Genomic DNA, 22,957 nt, shown 5'->3' with positions numbered 1-22,957 from the left:
CAGAGACTTTACTGTTACAGGATGTGCCCTCTCAGGAGGTAGGCCAGGCTGAGGGGCTTCTCAGGTATCTGTTCTTCCCTCTCTTCCCAAGATAGTTAGAGCTTCTCCTACTGTTTCCAAAACTTCTTTGAGAGGTAGGCCAAGTTCAGCTTCAGTGGGGGCTTCTCCTAGCACTTCAGGTTCTGTGCCTAAGAAACATATGCTTAAAATGGCAGAAGATTTAATTACTATGATTAGAGGCTCTATGCCCCCTCCTGATAAGAGGCCTAGGGTGGAACCTGAGTTTGAGAGTTTGGAACAGTATTCAGAGGCTTCTGAGTCTTCTGCGGAAGACTTGCAGGAGTTTCCTCCTTATTCTGATTCTGATGTGGATGATTCCACACCTACAGCTTCTCCTCCTGAGGATTTCTCATTTTCAGAGACTCTCCATTCCATGAGGGAACACTTTAAATGGGAAGGCCAAGATTACTCTGATTCCAGGAAAAGGCTTAGGGAATTCTTATTTTTACCTCAACATAGGCCCTTAGCTATACCTCCTGTGTTGAATGTGGTGGAAGATGTTTTGCAGAGGCTTCCCTGAACCCTGACTCTTTGCCTCCTGCCCCTGTTAAACCTGATAGGTACTATAGGGTGCCCGAAGCTCATAAGTATTTGTTTAAGAGTCCTAGGGCGGACCCAGAAACTGTTTCTCAGGGGCCTAAAGGTGTTAAGGCCTCTGTGGTTAAAATCCTGTTCCCACTGATAAAGAGGCAAGGGCTTTGGATAGGTGGGGAAAGAAAGTGTATACTTCTTCCACTCTAGCCATGAGAGCGTTGAATTGTCAGTTTCACATGCTAAAATATCAAAATTATCTCCTTTCACAATTGAAATCTAAGGTGGATGCTTTGGCGGAAGGTATAGAGTGTAAAGAGTTGCTGGATTTAGTTCATGTGTCTGAACAAGTGGGTAAGCATTCTTTGCAATGTGGTTTTGATGCTGTGCAGGCCTCCTCGAGGGTGGCTGCCACTAGTTCTGTTCTTCGCAGGCATGCCTGGTTGAGGGATCAGAATTTAGCAGAGCATGTTAAGACTAGGATTTTGGATGCTCCTTTACAGTCTGATGTGTTGTTTGGTTCGCCTGTGGAAGCAGTTTTAAAGAAAATGGAGGACAAAGCTAAGTCTATGCAAACTGTTAAAGATTTTTGCAGGTGCAGCCACCAAAGTTTAGTAGAAATTGGCCTACTAAGGGATGGACATATCCTGCTTTTGATTCCCAGTCTAGGGGTAGGTCTAGACGTGGTAGGGCAGAGCTCAAGGTTCTTTTAGGCCTAGAACAGGGGTTCGCCTGCTCAGACTTCTGGCGAGGGCAGGGGGCAGTTCCTTTGTAAACAGACCCAATGACCTGCCTTTTCAGCTGCCAGTAGATTCTCGTCTGGTAGCTCCTTTGGGAGGAAGACTGTCTCTTTTCAAAGAAAATTGGGATTTAATCACTCAAGACAGATGGGTGTTGGATATCATTCACCACGGTTACAGGTTTTATTTCCACACATTGCCCCCTTTCAAAGGCATGCCAGACGTTCCTCCTCCACAAAGGAAGAGGCTCACAAGCAAATTTCTCTGTTACTCCAAATAGGGGCCATTCAGCCAGTCCCTATACCAGAAAGGGGCCTAGGATTTTATTCTCGCCTGTTCCTAGTACCAAAGAAGGGGAACACGTGGAGACCAATTTTGGATTTATCTATTCTCAACACTTATCTGGACATTCCCAAGTTCAAGATGTTGACGTTACAACAGCTTTTACCTCTGCTGGGCAAAGATCATTGGATGGTAACTTTAGATCTCAAGGAAGCTTACCTTCATGTGCCTATAAGACTGTGTTGCAGGAAGTATCTGCTTTCGAGCTGGAAATTCTCATTATCAGTTCTCTGCATTGCCCTTTGGCTTATCTACTGCCAGAGTATTCACAAAGGTTCTGGCTCCAGTGATAGCTTACTTCAGGCTAAAAGGAATTCAAATCTATCCTTACTTGGACGACTGCCTGATTCTGGCTCAAGAAAAGGAAGACCTTCTACAGCATCTGGAATATGTCATAGCAGTGCTAAGATGCCTAGGGTATTCTGTGAACGAAATAAAGTCCAGTCTAGTACCCTCTCAAGACATGTGCTTTCTGGGTGTGAGACTGAATACAGCAGCCCAGATGGCCTTTTAACCCCGGACAAACAAAAGAATCTTTCCAGTTACTTCCATCAGCTATCTCTTCAGTCCGGGCTGACTGCAAGGACAGTCCTTCAAGCCTTAGGGTTCATGGCATCTTGTATTCTGGTGCTTCCCAATGCCAAACTGCATATGAGGAAGCTACAATGGTATCTCAAAATGTATGGACACAGCACTGCCAGGATTTGGACACTGTCATTCAAATAATACCTTGCATTCAAAAGGAATTTTTGTGGTGGGCTCAGGAATGTCACCTAAACAAGGGACTCTCTGTGACCCGGCCAGAGGCGAGTCAGATTCTAACGACAGATGCCTCAGACATTGCTTGGGGAGCTCATCTAAATGGAAAGTGGATACAAGACAAGTGGCCTGCCAGACTACAGCATCTACATATCAACATGAAGGAGATGTTAGCAGTCCAATTTGCATTAATGGCTTTCAAGGAGTTACTTCTTCCAGGGCAGGTGTTGATTCTAACAGACAACACAACTGTCATGTGGTACATCAACAAACAAGGGGAACACATTCTTACCCATTGTGCAGGCAAGCAATGATTTTATGGGAGACTGCGCTCAGCTTGCAACTAACTCTTCAGGCAAGGTTTCTGCCGGAGCACAGAACTCCTTAGCAGATGTGTTAAGCAGACAAATCATGGATCCCCACGAGTGGAAACTGGATCTTCATGTATTTCAAAGGTTGACAGTGTCCTGGGGAACTCCAGACATAGATCTGTTCGCTTCTCCACTAAACCACCAGCTGCCAAAGTTTTGCACAAAGAGGTTACATCACACAGCTTGGAAAGTGGATGCTCTTTCTTTCAGTTGGAAAAATCTTCATGTGTATGCGTTTCCACCTCTGCCTCTTCTTCCAAAGGTGCTTCTAAAGGTCAGACAAGACAAGCCAAGGATGATTTTAATAGCTCCAGATTGGCCTCGGCAGCACTGGTACCCATTACTGAGGAGTCTAGTAAAGAAGCCTCCATGGCCTTTACCCTTGATTCCACACCTGTTGTCTCAGAGAGACGGCCACCTGCTCAATGTCAAGCTTCGCTCTCTTCATCTAACAGCATGGCATATTCTGCTTTGAGAGACAGCCGGTCTCAACTTCCTCAACAAGTTTTAAATGTGATTATGGAAGCTAGAAGACCTAGTACAAGGAAAGTGTATGCAGAAAAATGGAAGAGATTTTTATTTTGGAGTGCAGAAAGGAATTTGGAGATTTCTGAGCCTAATTTGAGTGTGGCTCTTCAATATCTTACTGAGTTATTGGACAAAGGTTTGTCCTTCTCTTCCATTAAGATTCATGCTGCAGCAATTTCAGCTCACTATGATTGTGACCCACCATTGTTTTCGCATCCTTTGTTCAAGCAGTTTCTCAGAGGGGCAAAGAATATAAGACCCCACGTAGAGCTCCTACTCCTGCTTGGGATCTCAATTTTGTGTTGGAAAACTTACTCTACAACCTTTTGAGCCTCAGGTACTGCTGATTTGAAATATTTGTCATGGAAGACTGCTTTTTGTTGGCTATTACTTCTGCAAGAAGGGTTTCTGAGTTGCAGGCCCTTATGGCAGTAGAGCCCTTTCTGATTTTCCATAAGGATAGGGTATCATTACGCACTAATCCTTCCTTTATGCCTAAGGTGGTTTCTAGTGTGGCTTTAAACCAAACTATTCATTTGCCTACTTTCTATGCAGATCCCCAAAATAAAGGGGAAAAGATTTTGCACACTTTAGATGTACATAGGCAGTTGCGTTATTATTTAAGCAGGACTAAGGATTTCAGGCAGTCTCAGCAGTTGTTTGTTTCTTTTGCTTTGAGTTCTCAGGGCAAGCCTGTGTCTAAGCAAACTATTTCTAAGTGGATTGGGTTTTGCATTTCATTTTGTTATTCCCATCATGGCAAGGAGATTCCAGCTGGGATTATGCCTCATTCCACTAGGGCTACTGCCACTTCAACAGCTTTTCTAAGGGGGGTGGCAACTAAGGATATTTTGGAGGCAGCTACTTGGAGTTCAGTGCATACTTTCTCTAAGCATTACCACCTTCCTCTCTACTCTAAATCTAGGGCTGGTTTTGCCACAGCTATTTTGCAAGGCATGTTGACAGCTCCTGCTTCCTTATGATTTGCCAGCCTCCCTTACCTCTGCTTTGGGATTCTACCCAATGGTTAGGACTGCAGCAATGTGGAATGAAGAACATAGTACAGTTTTGTACCTACCATAAATGTAGATGTTCGAGGATCCACATTGCTGCAGTCCAATTTCCCCTCCCGCCTTCCCCTCTGTGTTTAGGGGTGGTGGTGTGAGTTGCAATGTACTTTGTTGCTGTCATAACATTCCAACTATTTCTTGAAGATAGGAGGAGCAGCATGATTTGTTTCTGGCTATTATCACTTGCCTTTTTGTCTGCTAATTCTGTTTAACAGAAACTCTTCTTCCAATGAGCATGTGGAAAGTGTAGTGTGTCCCTGTCACTATCGAGAGCTCAGATGAGATGTTGAGGTCTGACCACCCATTAACATGAGTAAAGCCCACCCCCCTTGTTTTATGGTGGGAGGGGAGTAGTTGTAATACGTTGCATAAATGCATTGTGTAGTTGTGATTTTTGTAACTTGTTTGAAGAAAGCTTTATATATTTCTTTAAATGTTTGTCAGTATGTAGAGCATGGGAATATTCTTGCAGTGGTTCCCACAAGCAGTTAGCAAATTAAATTGCTTTACCTTAGTATAAAAAGAGCATAGGCAGGAAGGTTAAATTTAAAAACCTATTACCTCACTGGAGGAACAGTGTGAAGTACTGAAAGGAAGATCTGAAAGCCAGGGACTCCTAGAATGCTTTGTCAGGGATGATTGATGTAACATAAATGGTGGACTGTTGGAGACTATTCCCTTGGGTAAAGACTGAAGCCAACAACCTTGAAGTGAATCAAGGGTGGGAGGATGACATAATGGTTAAGGTGTTTACCCTAAAGACACAAGGTGCAGGGTTTGATTCTCACATGGGGTAACTGGCTTGGCTTCAAATGGCCCAAAAAGGGCAGTTAGCCTGGTACTAATCTATGAACCTATGAATCTATAATTGTGGGAGTATTTGAACTTCCATCTGAGAGTCGGCACTACACCCTTGCAGTGAACTGTGAGGGTGTCTGAGCTTGGAGATGAGACTCTGAAATAGGAGACAGGCTTACAGTCCTGGATTTTCCTTATTCATAGGTGATTACAAGGGATAGCCAATAATACTCTGATATGACAATATTATGTCTTAACTCCCCAGGTATGGGATGGAATAGTATCAGGGAGGTGGGTCTTTGAGTGTTGGGACCCTAAATCATTTTACAGTCTGCCTCTGTCCATAAGGGACATGAGCAGTACCCTGGGAGCAAATTCACTGTTCCCCATCCATTTATCCAAACTCTTTTTGAAGAGAGTGAGGGACAAGCTTTGTTTTATGAAGATGGGAAGTTTATTCCATAGACGAGGTAGCCATTGGGATATGAATCTGTCTCTTCAGCAGGTTCTGTTAGAGTCACAAATAAGGTTCGGGTCTGTGGAACGCATAACCCTTGTATAATGTTTATTGCAATTATGTAACATTTGCATCACGGCTGGATCAGAGAATGCCTTGTAGGTCATGCATAATTCACCTCTCAATAAACAATATGAGACAGAGTAAGGATATAGAGCCTTTAGTTGGTCTGCATAAGACATGTGTCTTACACTTTGTATTTTGTTAGTGAGAAACCTCTGAGGCTACTCCATTTGGTTTAAGTGCCTGGTTAGGTACATGCAGAAGGGAGCATTGTACTTGATTATGGACCTGATGAGGGCTGAGTTAGATGACACTATGACTTCCTTTGATCTTGATGCCCTGCATTTACTTATAAGTTGAGCTACACAGAAGGATTTCTTCTGTACTGTAGTTACCTGATGGTCAAAGTTTAGGGTACTGTCCGTGTTTCTAGATCTCTCACCACTGGGTCTACTTTTAGGGTGTAATATCAGTGTTATGATTTGCAGGGATATTTGATTTACTGAAGGGTATGATTATGCATTTTTAGCATGGACTCTTAGACCGTGGCTTTGGCACCAGTCGTTTGCCATTTTTAGGCTTGTTCTTGGGATACCAACATCATTTGAGAATTCATTGATTGCTTGTAGCTTTCTTTTGTCAGGGAACTTTGTGAGTCAGAACATTAGCTTTCACTTCAGAGAAGTATACACCAAAAAGGAGGGGTCCCAACACTGAGCCCTGTGGGTCACTGCTAGTAACAGATTTCTTGTCTGAAGTGGAATTGCCTGTTTGGATAACGTGATCTTTCAGTGAGCCATTTTGCTGTCCACATGATGATGTAGGGGTTACTGCCCTGAAGTTGGGGGATTGTGTCAAAAGCTTTGGGCCAGATCTAGATAAGCGGTGTGTACCATTTTACCCACATCCATGGCCCTTTTGACTTTCTTGATGAAGTCCACCAGATTTATAGTATAACACCCTGTAAACAGGTGAATATTGAAATACCACAAGCCAAAATGAAAATACCAACAGGCCAAAATGAGAAAAAAATGTTAATGTAGTATTTGTAGGCTCTATGAAGACACTAGAGGCAGGGCATACAGAAAAACTGTGCATTCACTTAATTCTCAAGTCAAAATGAAGTTTTGGGGCAGTGTCTATCATAAGACGACTGTACAAAACTGGTTTACTGCTGTGTAGGTACATTTTGACTTGAGAGTTAAGTGCACAATTTTTCTGTATGGAGTGCCTCCTCATATGTTAAGTTTTTTGTTGTATTTTGGCCTGTTGGCATTTCAGTGGACACCCATTTACAGGGTGTTATTTAAATTGCAGTTTGAGAATATGAGGAATCACAACATCATGTCATTTTTTGTTTATAATTAAGATACAGAATGCTCATTGGAAGAGTAGTTTCTGTTAACCCAACAGAATTAAAAAAAAAGGCAAGTGATAACAGCCAGAAAAAGATCTTGCTGCTCCTGTCTTCAGAAATATTTAGAATGCTATGGCAGCAGAAAAGTATGTTACCACCATAGCATTCTGTCAAGCTGTTTAATTATGATCAAATTACATCAGGGATCCACCAGTTTAATCCGCAGACTTGTCTGTGTTACAACCACTTCACTGTATATACCTCAGCTATTTGATTGTGAGGAAATGGGGAAAATCTATAAAATATATACAGCATACATGCATCTGTGTGTGTGTATGTATGTATATATATATATATATATATGTGTGTGTGTGTGTGTGTGTGTGTATATATGTATATGTGTATATATATTTGTGTGTATATATATATATATATATATATATATAATGTGTATACACACACACACACACATATATATATATATATATATATACATCTGAATTAAAGTAATGTTTAAAAAAAACTGTTCTGAATTTGAGTGACTATTTTCTGGTAATTTCTGGATTGTCCCCAAGTCCTGAGCAAAGAATTTGAGAAATATGTCAAGCAACAAGTTGAAAAAACATTACTTTAGCCATTATGACTTTTGCTTTGAAAGGCACTGACAACAGAGGCTTTTTTCTTTCTTTAGTAGTGGCTGTGCCTGTTTAATTTATATATATATATATATATATATATATATATATATATATATGTGTGTGTGTGCACGTATATGTAGGTGTATACACATGCTCTATATATATATATATATATATATATATATATATATATATATATATATATATAAAATGTCATACCTGTGTGTGTGTGTGTGTGTGTGTATGTATATGTTTATATATATTTGTATGCGCGCGTATACCACACACACACACACATATATATATATTTGGGTGTACTTCACAAGAACAAAATACCACATTACTGAAGACGAGAAGGCCAAGACAAAAACTCCAAAACATCATTTTAAACGAACAACCACATAGCCAACAAGTTTTCAAATGTAAGCAACCAGCTGCTTGACCTAATTCTCATAATTCTTTGCTCAGGAGTCAAGGACGATGCAAAAACTACCAGGAAACACATGCTCAAATTCAAGAACATTTTTTTTAAATATTACTTTAATTCGGCTGTGGAGTTAACTGAACAGTTTTGTTGCATCAACATATATTTTTGAAGAATAAGTTATGTGAAATGCTAATGACTGGCATAATTAATTGATTGTAACCCTTAGTGAATTATCTGAAAAAAAAATTATGTTGGACTGGACAAAATCGAGGACATTCTGCAAAACTGGGGAAGGTTGAGAGCTGCTTGCACTGCTTCCTCCTTTCAAATATCCAGCCACCTTTCTCTCTGTGTATGCTCATGTTGCCCTTCCCCCATGATCATTGTCATTTGTGTGATCACAATTCACAAAGGAAATAAAAGTAATGGCTACAGCAATGTATTTTAACTTGCTGCTTTCAGTCACAGCTATACCCAACTCGTCCCTAACCACATTGACTCTAGTAAGTAAAGTAGTACAAATTAAATAAATGTATCACGTGCATCTTGTGTCCTGCCAGTGTTTTGGAAAATACCCACAGACAAAAACTTTTTTGTTGAAGATTGTGAGCATCAGCTATTGATAATATCTTGAATAATCACCAGGATCTGTTGTTCTGGGCAGTCAGTCTCCATTGTTTTTGTTTACCTAGTATAGTAATAGAACATGAATGTGTGAGCAATGTGCTGTTCTATGCAAGAAGGAGTGCTAGAATCATTCATACATTTTGTGATTACCCATTTTATCAGTGTCGCATTGTATACCACCGGTGTGAAACAGCAGGCAGCTGGAGAAGGAGCAGACAAGTCTTTTGTAATTTAATACTTCACCCACACGTACATGGATGATCTTTTCCCCTGTGGCAGTGGGTTACTAGTGCTTAATGCTATCTGTGATAGCAGTCATAATTCTCTCCTCTTGACTCCTGCTGAACAGGCCAGGTCTTTTTCCCATGTTTCTCTGTCTTTCTTTTCAGTAACCTCTCTATTTACCATTTTATGATAGATTTTTAGGGAACCTTTTTACACTAGCAGAGTTATTAGAAAGCATTGATTGCCAGTACTATTCTAAAAGGTGATTTTTAGAGAGCCTTGTCCGCCACACAAAGCTATGGGTGTAAGTGGACAGATTTTGGAGAATCTTGTTTGTTGCCCAAGAGTATTCGTAGCATCCAACATGTTAGAGGGTCTTGTGTTTCACTAAACCTACTAACTGAAGTGGACAGTTTATAAAAGAGGTGAAGAAAAAATGAGAGAGAATTAAATTTTTTTTCTCGCCATTCCTACTTCAGTTGATCAGCTTGGCCTTGACTTTTGACATCCCTGTAAGTCGGGCAAATATGTACGTGTGTGTCACTTGTCTGCAGTAGGTATCTAGATCTTTTATTGGTATTATTTTATAGATATTCAAAGGCCACGAAGTCTTATGATCAATCATGCTTTGCCAGTACCCTTCCTCGGGCCACATCTACTTTCTGCAGGAGGGCTATGCCAGTCAGTCCCAGAGTAAATTTGTGACTGTACATCCAGTTGTATAGCTTATAATTAAAGAAAGATAGTGAGTTGTACTGCTTAACATGAAGGGAATTTTATTCCAGAGGTTTGGGAGATGCTGGATTATAAACCTGTTTAACTGCTGGTGAGGATTTAGTTTCTTGTTGGTGGAAATATTGGTGTTGTGGAGATGCAGGAGACCCAGGGTGAATGAGTCTGTAACGGCAAGATAAATTGCTGATTTAGAGGGGGCTGTTTGTAAACTAAGGATCAGGGGATGAGTGCATTAACATAGTCTGTATGTGATTTGACTGTGTACGTCATTATGGGTGTACATCCATTCCTGAGGTTGCAAGCTTCTGGATATAGATGCTGACTGGTGTTCAGAATAAACATGACTGTAGGGCCTTTAACAGGATAAGCATTGAGGGTCCTGTTGATACTGCAAGAACAAATTGCCTCATCATTTGATCTATGTAGTAGCCTTCTTGTATGAGTCAGAGATGCGTAGCTGCCATTACACTGTGCTTTGATGACCCCAGCATCCAGTCATTGTTTGGGGTTCCCTGTTGACTGAGAATGCATATCTTCCTGGAATAGTATAGATGTCAAATATCTGTGGTTTATTTCTTGATTTACAAGTAGTCCAGTGCTGAGTGGTTGGGGGCATTCTGGCAAGACTCATGCAGTAGCTTAGCTAGGATGGGTTGAAGAGCGCAGCCATCCCAGGCAAAAATGTGTAGGGAGTGTTGTTGGGAGATGCTGATCGGTTGTACTGCAGTACCAGTTTTGATTTCTGTACCAACATTTCTGAATGTTGATACATAAGAGTTTCAATAGTGCAGTGCTCAAGCTCTACATTGCTTCATGCTGTTATGAACTGTAACAAACTACTTATAATTGAGGGGTGCCAGATCAGGGAATGTCACTGGGCACTAGATGAGACAGTTACAGCTGTAGGCTCAGGGACTTGGTATGCTGCCTTTGTGTGGCTGATATATGTATGTCAGCAAAGGGTTTGCTCGTCTTCATGTTTGGAAGCTGTTATTAAATAAATGCTAAACTGGAGTGAAAAGGATAACCTCAGTCACAGACCAACCGAGGAAGGGGGGTCCCCTCTTTAGATCAGCTGATATGATGCACGTCTGTGTGACTTGAGTTCCTTAAGTGTTTTCTTTGTTTTATTCATCAGTGTTATTCAGAAACATTTGTTGTCTTTTAAACTCAAGTATTTCTGTACTTTTAAAAAGGGGAAAAGCATAATCTTCTTTCATTTCACATTGCACATCTTTTTTTTTTTCAGTCTTCCAGAATATTTTGTGGTTCCTTCATCTTTGGCTGATCAAGACTTAAAGATCTTTTCTCAGCAGTTTGTTGGTAGGCGAGTACCAGTAAGTGTAGTATGTTTTTAAGTGACATGTGACTTCCTAATATTTTAGGATTTTTTTTTGAGAGAGAATGTGTTTGTTCATTGTTGTTTTTCTTAGGTTTGGTGTTGGAATTATACTAATGGAAGTGCCCTCGTGAGAATGGCGAATTGGAAAGAAGAATTCCAACAGAATAAAAAAATAGACCAAAGGTAAACTGCTTGATAGTATACTTTTTAAAAATGTGAGCAAACTGTGATAAAATATGATGTGAAGTTATTCTCTCTCACCTTCATTCTCAGTGACGGGTTCGGAGCCGATCCTCGGCTCTGACTCTGCCAGATGCTAAAGCTCGAGGTCTTCAAACAGCTCTTCGGATACTCCCTATCCCATGATGCAGTAGTGCTTCCCTCAGATTTCATTTGCCGCTGCAACAGATCGGGTATTCGTCGAACAGCTCTGGCCAGTATTGAGAAAACATTTTGATATTTTTCTACGTGTAAAAAAAATATTTTCTTAGTGTTTAGTGTTAGTGTTCATTATTAGATTAGACTTAGGTTCTTGAAACACTTTCTTTTTGATAGCTATAATTAGTTTAGAGAGCATTTGTCTCTGTTTTTTTGAGGCCGTTTATTTCTAAACCTATTTATATATCTTGAAAATACTTGTTAGAATAACTTTGCTCCCTATCCTTTCTACTTTAATAGTAAAGCCCGGATGTTCTTCGTGTTTCACTGCTGCAGTCATCACACTTGGATTATCTGCCTGCAGGTAGCCCTCAGTCGGCCCGAATACCAGAGTCTTGGGATTTCCGTGTCGGATGCTATCGCCTCTTCCATGACATCAGGTCATCTGGGGTATAAAACATGCAGCCAACGCCATTACATCAGCTTTTCTTGCCTTGTGGGAGCCCGAAGAAGAAGCAGTTCACAAGTGCCGGTCAGCCACTACCTGAAAATTTTGTTTTTCGAGTTTCTGACCTGAAGTCTTCTAAAGCTAAGTACCCCGTTGGGGATCCTTTTTTCTTGCTCTCACCAGTGTCAGAAAACGTTAACAATTGTTTTGCTTGTGGAAAGCAAATACCTCCGAGATTTTCATTCTTACTGCGTCATCTGTTTAGGCCCAGACCACGACATTCCTCGCTGTAGGTTTTATGCCTTGTTTAACACCCAAACTATTCATCGTCGGGCTATCTTTGTCGCTAAATTCTTTCGCTCTCATTCTCTGTATTCTGAAATGGCTTCGATAAGCCATCTGACTACCGATCTTCTGAAAAAACGTAAGGATAAAGACAGAGACAGACCGCATAGGTCCAAAACTGCCAACAACGCTTCCGTTAAGCTAGCTGCCAGTCCGCTGGTACTCAGTGAGGCGCTTTTGCAGCCCCTGATACCCATTTTTACGGATCCGCAGGCCTCTGTTGAGACCCATTCGGAGTCCGATATGCCGCAAGATGCTTCTTTGACTATGGAACCTATGGATGTCTCTAACTTGGATGGGTCTGGAGCCACTGTGCAGGCACCGGCTTCTGAGGGTGTATTCTGATCTTCGGATGTTCGCGTTAAACTTGACAGCTTCGTTTCTGACTAAAACTACTAAGTTTCTCTGGCCTAGAGTTCGCACTACGCCTAGAAAACCAACTACCAAAGCACATGCTCAAGCCCCCTTGCCACACAAACAAATGCTTAGAATGGCTGAAAACCTTATAACTTTAATTAGGGGAAGCCAGCCTTCCCCCTCTAAAGGACAAAGAATTGATTTTCCTTCTGATTCTACATACCATGAGTCCGATTACTCTGATCCCTCTGATTACCAGGATGTACCCTTATCTACCTATGAGGATTCAGATGCAGAGGATTCCATACACTCTGCCTCCCCTCTAGAGGACTTTACTTTTGGTGAAACCTTGCATACTTTGAGAGCATTTCCACTGGGAATGCCAGGACTACCCTCAGTCCAAAAAGAGACTCAGAGAATTTTTAGATTTGCCTCAGCACAGGCCTCTGGATGTTCTTCGTGTTTCACTGTTGCAGTCATTACATTTGGGTTATCCTGCTGGCAGGTTGCCCTCAGTCGGCCTGAATTCCAAAGTCTTAGGTCCTGCGTCGGTTGCTGTCGCCTCTTCCCTGATGTCAGGTCATCAGGGGTATAAAAGATGCAGCCGACGCCATTTTATTTAGTCTTTCTTGCCGCGCGGTGCCCGAAGCAGAAGCAGTTTGCAAGTGCCGGTTGGCCGATTCCTGAGATTTTCATGTTAGAGTTTCAGATCCGAAGTCTTCATTAAAAGCTAAGTACCCTGTTGGAGAAACTTTTTTCTTGCTCCAGACCGATGTCAGAAAAAGTTAATAGTTGTATATCTTGTGGGAAGCAAATACCTCATAAGGACTTTCATTCTTACTGTATTCCTTGCCTAGGCCCTGACCATGACATTGCTAGTTGTCAGTTTTGTGCTAGATTTAACCAACGCACTATTAAGCATCTGTACAATTTTGCATTAAGCTATTTTGGGTGAAGATTTAATTGTACAATGTCGTCGGATAGCCATCCGACTACCGGAGTTAAAAAAAAAAAAAAAACCGCAAAGAAAAGGACAGGCAGCTGAGGTCCAAAACCGGCGACAAAGCTTCTCCTAAGCAAGTCGCCGGTTTGCCAGTTCTCAGTGAGGTGCTTTCGCAGCCCCTGATGCCTGCTACTTTAAAGTCGCAAGCCGCTACTGATTTCCACGTGGAGTCGGCCAGGCCACTGGAAACTCAAGGTAGTGGAGCCTCGGAGACTATTCCCTCAGATGGGTCCAGAGCCGCTGAGCAGGCATCGGCTTCTGAGGGTGTATTCAGACCTAAACAATTATATATTAAACCTACTTCAAAGACAAAGACCAAGACACCTTTAAAGGCAAAGAAACAAGTTCACCAGTCACAAGGAACAGGCCTCCATGCCCAAAAAACAGATGCTCAAAATGGCCGACGACTTAATTACCTTGATCAGGGGTTCCCATCCCCCTCCTGATAAAGAGGCCTAGGCAAGAGACAGAGTATGAATCTTCAGATCAGGTTTCCATTTCTTCTGATTCCTCATCTGATCAGGAATGTTTTCTTCCCCCAGTGAGGATTCTGATGCTGAAGAATCAATTCCTTCAGCTTCTCCTCCCGAGGACTACTCTTTTGGGGAAACCTTGCATACCATGAGGGAGCACTTTCACTGGGAGAGCCAAGACTTTTCAGAATCTAAGAAAAGGCTCAGAGATTTCATTTTACTACCTCAACACAGGCCTCTAGCTATCCCACCTGTGTTGGACATTGTAGATGTGTTCTTGGAGTCTAGTCTGACCCCTGACTCTTTACCTCCAGCTCCTGTTAAGCCGGACAGATACTACAGGGTCCCTGACTCTCATAAATTTCTTTTCAAAAACCCTTCTGCAGATCCAGAATCTATTTCTCAGGGTCCAAAGGGGGTCAAGGCTTCTGCTGCAAAAAATCCTACCCCCTCTGACAGGGATTCCAGGGCTCTGGATATATGGGGTAAAAAGGTTTACACATCTACTACTTTGGCTATAAGGGCTTTAAATTGCCATTTTCATATGCTCAAATTTCAGCAATATATCATGACATTGCTTAAACAGAAAATGATGGCAAATTCTGAATGTGCAGAAAACAAAGAAATGAAGGATTTATTGCATGCAGCTGAACAAGTTGGAAAGCATACTTTGCAATGTGGGTTTGATTCTCTGGAGGCCTCCTGCAGGGCCACTGTTACGGGTTCTGTCATTAGGAGGCATGCTTGGTTAAAGGAACAAAATCTGCCTGACCATGTTAAAGCAAAATTATTAGATGCTCCTTTACAACACGATACCTTGTTTGGTGTAAAGGCAGAAGAGGTGCTAAAGAAAATGGAGGACAAAGCTAAATCTATGCACAGTCAAGGATTTCTTACAGGTACAGCCACCTAGATTTAGCAGACACTGGCCTGCAAAGAATTGGTCCTTTCCAGTCTCAGACAGACCTCAAATGGGCAGATCCAGACACCCTGGAAGCAGATCACAGCCGCAAGGATCCTACAGGTCTAAGCAGTGTAGTGCTTCTACCTCCAAAGGTGGAGAGGACAAATCACAATCATGCAGGAAACAGTCCCAATGACTTCCCCCTGCCTGCACCAAGCACTTATCTTCTGGCAGCACCCTTAGGGGGAAAACTAGCACTTTTTTCTCAAAATTGGCACATTATAACCCAGGACAAATGGGTTCTAGACATAGTGTCACAAGGCTACAAGTTTCATTTCCATACTCTGCCAAGGGCAAACGGTTGGCCAGACCTGCCAAAAAATCAGTGGGCAGAGGCTCAAAAACAAGTCGCAGCTCTCATGGACATGAGCGCTATTCAACAAGTACCACAGCAAGAGCAGGGACAAGGATTTTACTCAAGACTGTTCTTGGTACATAGAAAGGACAAAGCATGGAGACCAATTCTGGACCTATATCTTCTAAACACTTTCCTGAATATACCAAATTTCAAGATGTTGACCTTACAGCAGCTTCTGCCCATGCTGGGCAGCAAGGCTTGGCTCATGACTTTAGACCTATAAGAGGCATACCTGAATGTCCCAATCAGACAACCATGCAGAAGATGCCTCAGGTTCAATGCTGGCTCAAAGCATTACCAATTCTCTGCACTGCCCTTTGGCTTACCTACTGCGCCCAGGGTCTTCACAAAGTGCCTGGCACCAGTAATTGCTTACTGCAGACAAAGAGGAATACAAATATAGCCTTACTTGGACGACTGCTTCATACAAGCAGAGAACAAAGACATTCTACTACAGCATCTGACTTTTGTGATAAAACTCTTCACAGGCCTAGGGTACACAGTCAACAAAAAGAAATCAAAACTAGTACCCTCTCAAGAGGTAATATTTCTGGGTGCAAGCTTAAATACAACTGCCCAGATGGCTTATCTCACTCCAGACAAATAAAGGCAACTGACTACCTATGTCAAGGAAATGGCAACAAAGACCCAGTTATCTGCAAGAAAATTTCTGCAGGCTTTGGGCTTCATGGCATCTTGCATCTTACTAATTCCATATGCAAGACTGCATATGAGGAAAATTCACTGGTACCTAAAAAGTGTCTGGACACAACATTGCCACATCCTGGAAACAATGATTACTCTAATTCCCTGCCTGCAACAGGAATTTCGATGGTGGGCCAAGGCTTGTCACCAAAACAAGGGACAGCCATTCTCACTACCCCCAGCCAGGCAGAGCCTAACGACGGATGCATCAGATTATGCCTGGGGGGCGCACACAGCAGGAAGAGGCATTCAGGGCTCCTGGTCCACAAACCAAAAGCATCTACATAGCAATCAAAAAGAGATGCTAGCTGTTCAAAATGCCCTGACAGCCTTCAAGGACCTACTTCATCCGGGACAACTACTGATAAAGACAGACAACACCACCGTCATGTGGTACATAAGCAGGGGGGCACTCATTCTTACCCCCTGTGCAGACTAGCCATGGCTTTATGGGACACAGCATTGACTTACCAAGTTCATCTGCAGGCACAATTCCTGCCAGAAAAGGAAATTACTCTGGCAGACGAACTAAGTAGAAACCTCATGGATCCCCATGAATGGCACCTGGATCCACAAGTCTTCAACTCAATAACAATGAATTGGGGACACCCGGACATATATATGTTTGCCTCTACTCAAAACAATCAACTAAAAAGATTCTGCACAAGGACTTATCGCAGACAAGCTTGGAAAGTGGACGCCTTATCTTTCAACTGGACAAACCTATCAGTATATGCCTTTACTCCACTTCCTCTCCTCCCCAGGTTACTCATAAAGGTCAGTAGGAGAAACCAAAAATGATTCTGATTGCCCCAGACTGGCCACGCCAGTACTGGTATCCGATCTTAAGGAACTTGTCCCAATGCCCAGCCTGGACCTTACCTCAAGTACCTCATCTACTGTCCCAGCAAAACAATCAGATTCTGCACAGCCAACTCAGGACCCTAAACCTGGCAGCATGGCAGATAATGTAGCCATACAAACCACACCTCTCAGTAAAGCTGTGATGGATGTCATTTTAGAAGCCAGAAGGCCGAGTACTATAAAATCCTATGCTGGGAAATAGAAGAGATGTTGCGCTTGGTACCAAGCTCAAGGAACTGATACAGCTGTCCCAAATATTCCTCAGATTTTGCAATATTTAACTGAGATGCTGGACAAAGGCCTATCTTTTTCATCAATTAAAATCCATGCCTCTGCCATTTCGGCTCATTACAATACAGAGCCACCACTCTTTTCTCATCCTTTATTAAGGCAGTACCTCAGAGGAGCCAAAAACTTAAGGCCTCCAAGGAGAACGCCAATATCTGCATGGGACCTCAATTATGTCTTGGAAAAACTCACCTTACCGCCTTTTGAGCCAGCTGCTACTGCGGACATAAAGTTCTTATCTTGGAAAAAAACTCTGGTCCTAGCAATAACTTCTGCAAGACGAGTTTCAGAGCTACAGGCTCTCATGGCTGTGGAACCCTTTATCATTTTCTATCCAGACAGGGTTTCTCTGAGAACCAACCCTACATTTATGCCTAAGATAGTATCCAGTGTAGCCCTTAACCAAACAATTAATTTGCCAACCTTTTATCCAAATCCACAGAACAAGGGGGAGAAAATTCTGCATTCTTTGGACGTACACAGACAACTTAGATTCTATTTGGACAAAACTGAAGTTTTCAGAAAGACAGAGCAATTACTAGTGGCATATGCCACAGCATCACAAGGAAAAGCCATCTCCAAGCAGACTATTTCAAAGTGGATAGGTCACTGCATTCGTTTCTGCTACTCACAGCATGGCAAACCAGTGCCTAAGGGCATTAGGCCACATTCACCCAGAGCTGCAGCCACTTCTGCAGCCTTTCTCAGGGGAGTACCAACCAAGGACATTTTGGAGGCTGCTACTTGGAGTTCAGTGCATACCTTTGCAAGGCATTACAATCTGCCTCTTTACTCTAAGTCCAGTGCAGGCTTTGCCACTGCAGTTCTGCAGGGCCTCATAGCCTCTCCTAATGCTGTTTAGCTCCAGCCCCCCAATCATAGCTTTGGGACTCAACTCAAATGTAATGACTGCAACAGTGGCACACGAAGAACATTGTACAGTTATGTACACTTACCATAAATGTAGATGTTAGAGTGTATTCAATGTTGCAGTCCCGGTTACCCATCCGCCATCCCCCTTATTTTTACTGGAACTTATCTTTACTTCTATAATCTATGCAACCTAGGTAGTGTATTTGCTTATAGATGAAGGTAAAGCTTATTTTGGTGCATGTATGTGTTATTTACATATTTTTAGCCTACCTTTTTGGGGGCACCTGACATCTGGGGCAAGAAAAAATAAATAAAATAACGTTGGCTGCATCTTTTATACCCCTGTCAACCTGACGTCAGGGAAGAGGCAACAGCAACTGACGCAGGACCCAAGACTCTGGAATTCAGGCCAACTGAGGGCAACCTGCCAGCAGGATAACCCAAATGTAATGACTGCAACAGTGAATACACTCGAACATCTACATTTATGGTAAGTGTACACAACTGTACTTTATACCCCCTGTCCTGGACATTGTAGATGATGTCTTCATGGAATCCAGTCTTACTCCTGATACTTTACCACCAGCTCCTAGACAGCCTGACAGGTACTACAGAGTACTTGACTCTCACAAATTTCTCTTTGAGTCCCAGTGTGGATCCAGAGACTATTTCCCAGGGACCTAAAGGCATTAAGGCTACTACAGCCAAAAACCCTACCCCTTCAGACAGGGATTCTAGAGCTTTAGACAGATGGGGTAAGAAGGTATATACCTCTGCAAGTCTTGCCATCAGGGCTTTGAATTGCCGGTTTCACATGTTGGAAGTACCAGCAGCGTATTATGGAACTAATTAAATAAAGAAAATGTTGTTGCTTCCAGATTGTACAGAAAATAAAGATTTACAAGAGTTAATGCATTCTGCAAACCAAGTTAGTAAACATACTTTGCAGTGTGGTTTTGATGCCTTAGAAGCATCTTGCAGGGCTGCTGTCACTGGGTCTGTACTGAGAAGGCATGCTTGGCTGAAGGAGCAAATCTTGCCAGACCATGTCAAAGCAAAATGACTAGATGCTCCATTAAACCAGGAAAGTTTGTTTGGTGCAAAAGCAGAAGTTGTTCTTAAAAAGATGGAAGAAAAGGCTAAATCTATGCAAACTGTTAAAGATTTCTTACAGGTGCAGCCACCTAGATTCAGTAGGCATTGACCTTCAAAACACTGGCCCTTTTCAATCCCTCCCAGGCATTCTCAGTCCAAACCCTGGGGCAACAGGCCACCAAGACTACAGTGTCAGAGTATGCAGAGATCTAAACAATGGAGTGCTCCCTCCTCTAAAACAGGGAGTGGTAAGCCACCCCCTTATGGAAAAAGTTCACAATGACTTGTTTATCTTGCTTCCCAGCAAGGCCCAGGTACTTGTACCTGTAGGAGGAAAACTCGCCCTGCATGCAAAAAAACTGGATGTCCATTACCCAGGACCAATGAGTCCTAAACATTGTATCCCAGGGATACAAATTCCACTTCCACTCACTGCCAACCCCAAGCGGGTTGCCAGACCCTCCTCCAAACCAGTGGCCAGAGGCTCAAAAGCAAGTACTTTTTCTTCTCAGTATCAGGGCTATTCAACCTGTGCCAATAGAGTAGAGGGGACAGGGTTTCTACTCCATACTGTTCCTGATGCCCAGAAAAGAGGGCTCTTGGCACCCTATCCTAGATCTGTCAGTTCTCAACACCTTCTTGGTGGTCCCAGAATTCAAAATGCTGACTCTGCAACAGCTTCTTCCTATGCTAGCCAAGGACGCCTGCTAGTCCCCCAGACCTAAAAGAAGCTTATCTACACATCCCCATAAGGGAATCTTGCAGGAAATATCTACATTTCAGGGCAGGCTTTATGCACTATCAGTTCTCTGCACTTCTCTTTGGCTTGTCTACTGTGCCCAGGGTATTCACAAAATGCCTGGCTTCAACCATTGCATACTGCAGGCAGAGAAATATTCAAATTTACCCATACTTGGATGATTACCTGACTCAGGTGGACAGCCAGGAATTGCTGCTTCAGCACCTGCCATTTGTAAAGAGACTTCTAACTTATCTGGGGTACACCATCAACGAAAAGAAATCACAACTGATGCCCAGCCAAAAGATTGTATTCCTGGGACATTCTCAGGACCTGTAAACACTGATTCCTGCCATTCCTTGTCTAAGGGCAGAGTTACTTTGGTGGGCAGGCATGCAACCATAACAAGGGACTTCCTTTCACTCAACCCCTCGCCGCCCAAACCCTGCACAGTCTGACAGCACTGCTACCCAGGCACCTACATCAGACTACCACCCCACTGTCCCAGCAGGAGGGACAGATTTTGCATCCACAGCTGCAAACCCTGACAAACTACTTCAAATTAATGGCTACCAAAAAAACAGCTATCTGCAAGAAAGATACTGCAAGCCCTAGGGTTCATGGCCTCATGCATTCTACTAATTCCATGTGCAAGACTGTATATGAGGAAACTTCAGTGGTACTTAAAAAGTCAACATTCTCAGGACCTGTAAACACTGATTCCTGTCATTCCTTGTCTAAGGGCAGAGTTCCTTTGGTGGGCAGAGGCATGCAGCCACAACAAAGACTTCCTTTCAGTCAACCCCTCGCCGCCCAAACCCTGACAACAGACACATCAGACTATGCGTGGGGGGGCTCACATGGCAGGCAAATGCATTCAAGGCAAGTGGAGCCCAGGACAAATTCCCCTACATATCAATCAAAAAGAAATGCTAGCTGCACAGAATACTCTTACAGCCTTCAAATACCTCATCCTTCCAGGACAACTGATAGACAGACAACACCACAGTTATGTGGTACATAAACAAGGAGGGGGGAACTCATCCCTACCCACTCTGCAGGTTAGCCATGGCCCTGTAGAACACAGCCTTGAGCAACCAAGTGCACCTGCGAGCTCAATTCCTGCCAGACAAGCAAAATTCACTGGCAGGCGACTTAAGCAGAAATCTACTGGACCCACACGAGTGGAAGCTAGAACCCAACTCATTCAAACTTCTAATCCACAGGTGGGGGACTCCAGAGGTGGACCTATTTGCCTCCCCCCAAAACCATCAATTGAGCAAATTTTGCACCAGAAATCCCCACAGCCAAGCGTGGAAAGTGGATGCCCTATCTTTTACATGGGAAAACCTCTCAATTTATGCCTTTCTCCCTCTGCCCCTCCTCTCAAAAGTACTACTCAAGATCAAACAGGACAGGCCAAGGACAATCCTTATTGCCCCAGACTGGCCACACCAGCACTGGTACCCACCCCTACACAGTCTGACAGCACTGCTACCCAGGCACCTACATCAGACTACCTCCCCGCTGTCCCAGCAGGAGGGACAGATTTTGCATCCACAGCTGCAAACCCTGAACCTTGCAGCCTGGCTTATCCCCTGAATACACCAACAGGAACCCTCAGCAAACAGGTGATGGACGTCATCCTTGAGGCCAGAAAGCCTAGTACTAGGAAGTCCTGTTCAGGAAAGTGGAAAAGATATTGCTTTTGGAGCCAGTCTCAAGGAAAGGCCACAGCTGTGCCCACCTTACCTCAAATCCTGGATTACCTAGCAGAGCTACTCCACAAAGGCCTATCCTTCTCCTCTATTAAAATTCATGCTTCTGCCATCTCAGCTCATTACAATACTGAGCCACCTCTATTTTCTCACCCTCTCATCAAACAGTTCCTGAGAAGAGCTAACAATTTAAGGCCCCCGAGGAGAGCTCCCACCCCTGCCTGGGACCTTAACTTTGTACTAGAGAAGCTCACACTTCCCCCTTTTGAGCCTGCTCCTGCAGCAGAGTTAAAATTCCTCTCTTGGAAAACAGCCTTACTTCTAGCCATCACTTCAGCAAGAAGAGTGTCTTGAGTTGCAGGCACTAATGGCTGTGGAACCCTTCATTATTTTCCATGCGGACAGGGTTTCCCTCAGGACTAACCCATCATTTATGCCCAAGGTGGTATCCTTTGTAGCTTTAAACCAATCCATCCATTTACCAACCTTTTGCCTAATCCCCAGAATAAAGGGGAAAGGATTCTGCACTCCTTGGACGTGCACAGACAGCTCAGATTCTACCTTAACAGAACTGAACCTTTCAAAAAATCTGACAAGCTACTAATCAGCTTTGCTACAGGGGCAGAGGGCAAAGCCATTTCAAAGCAAACCATTTCCAAATGAATAGCACACTGCATCCATGTCTGCTACAAACACCATGGAAAACCTACCCCACAGGGGATAAGAACTCATTCCACTAGTGCTGCCTCAACCTCTACAGCATTTCTCAGGAGGAGTCCCTACCAGGGACATCCTGGAAGCTGCAACCTGGAGTTCTGTACACACCTTTACCAACCATTTACCACTTACCTGTTTTTTCTAAATCCAGAGCTGGATTTGCCACAGCAGTCTTACAAGGCCTGATAGCCAGCCCCAGTACTACTTGACTGCCTCCACCCTTCCTCAGCTTTGGAAATCAACCCAAGTGTGATGACTGCAACAGTGAAACACGAAAAACATAGTACAATTGTGTACACTTACCATAAATGTAGATGTTCGAGTGTATTCACTGTTGCAGTCCTGGTTACCCTCCATCCAGTCCCTGACTTTTCTATTCTTTATACCTATCCTCTTTTTGGCCATATCTTATGGCAGTGGTATTTACTTTTTACTGGAAGGTGTTCCACACCATGTAATTGCTTCCTATGTTGGGGGCTCCTGACATCTGAGGCAAGAAAAACTGATATAATGGCGAGGGCTGCATGTTTTATACCCCTGACAGTGGAAGAGGCGACAGCAT

The 22,957-nt window shown here is 43.1% G+C and overlaps 1 protein-coding gene across 2 annotated transcripts in view; it reads left to right on the top strand.

Moving 5' to 3' along the window:
• Positions 1–22,957, top strand: part of MTMR10 (myotubularin related protein 10) — a 1,193,387-nt gene that overhangs the window by 613,503 nt on the left and 556,927 nt on the right. For both annotated transcript variants that reach the window (XM_044078705.1, XM_044078706.1), the window contains exons 8-9: positions 10,978–11,065; positions 11,162–11,253. In XM_044078705.1, coding sequence (XP_043934640.1) covers positions 10,978–11,065; positions 11,162–11,253 — 180 coding nt within the window. The remainder of the gene's footprint in view (positions 1–10,977; positions 11,066–11,161; positions 11,254–22,957) is intronic.

This window comes from Protopterus annectens, chromosome 7.part1 (assembly GCF_019279795.1).
Source record: "Protopterus annectens isolate FY-2018-M chromosome 7.part1, PAN1.0, whole genome shotgun sequence".
Taxonomy (NCBI): Eukaryota; Metazoa; Chordata; order Ceratodontiformes; family Protopteridae; genus Protopterus; species Protopterus annectens.
The sequence above is the reverse complement of the archived record's forward strand: the minus strand, read 5'-3'. Positions and strand labels throughout refer to the sequence as shown.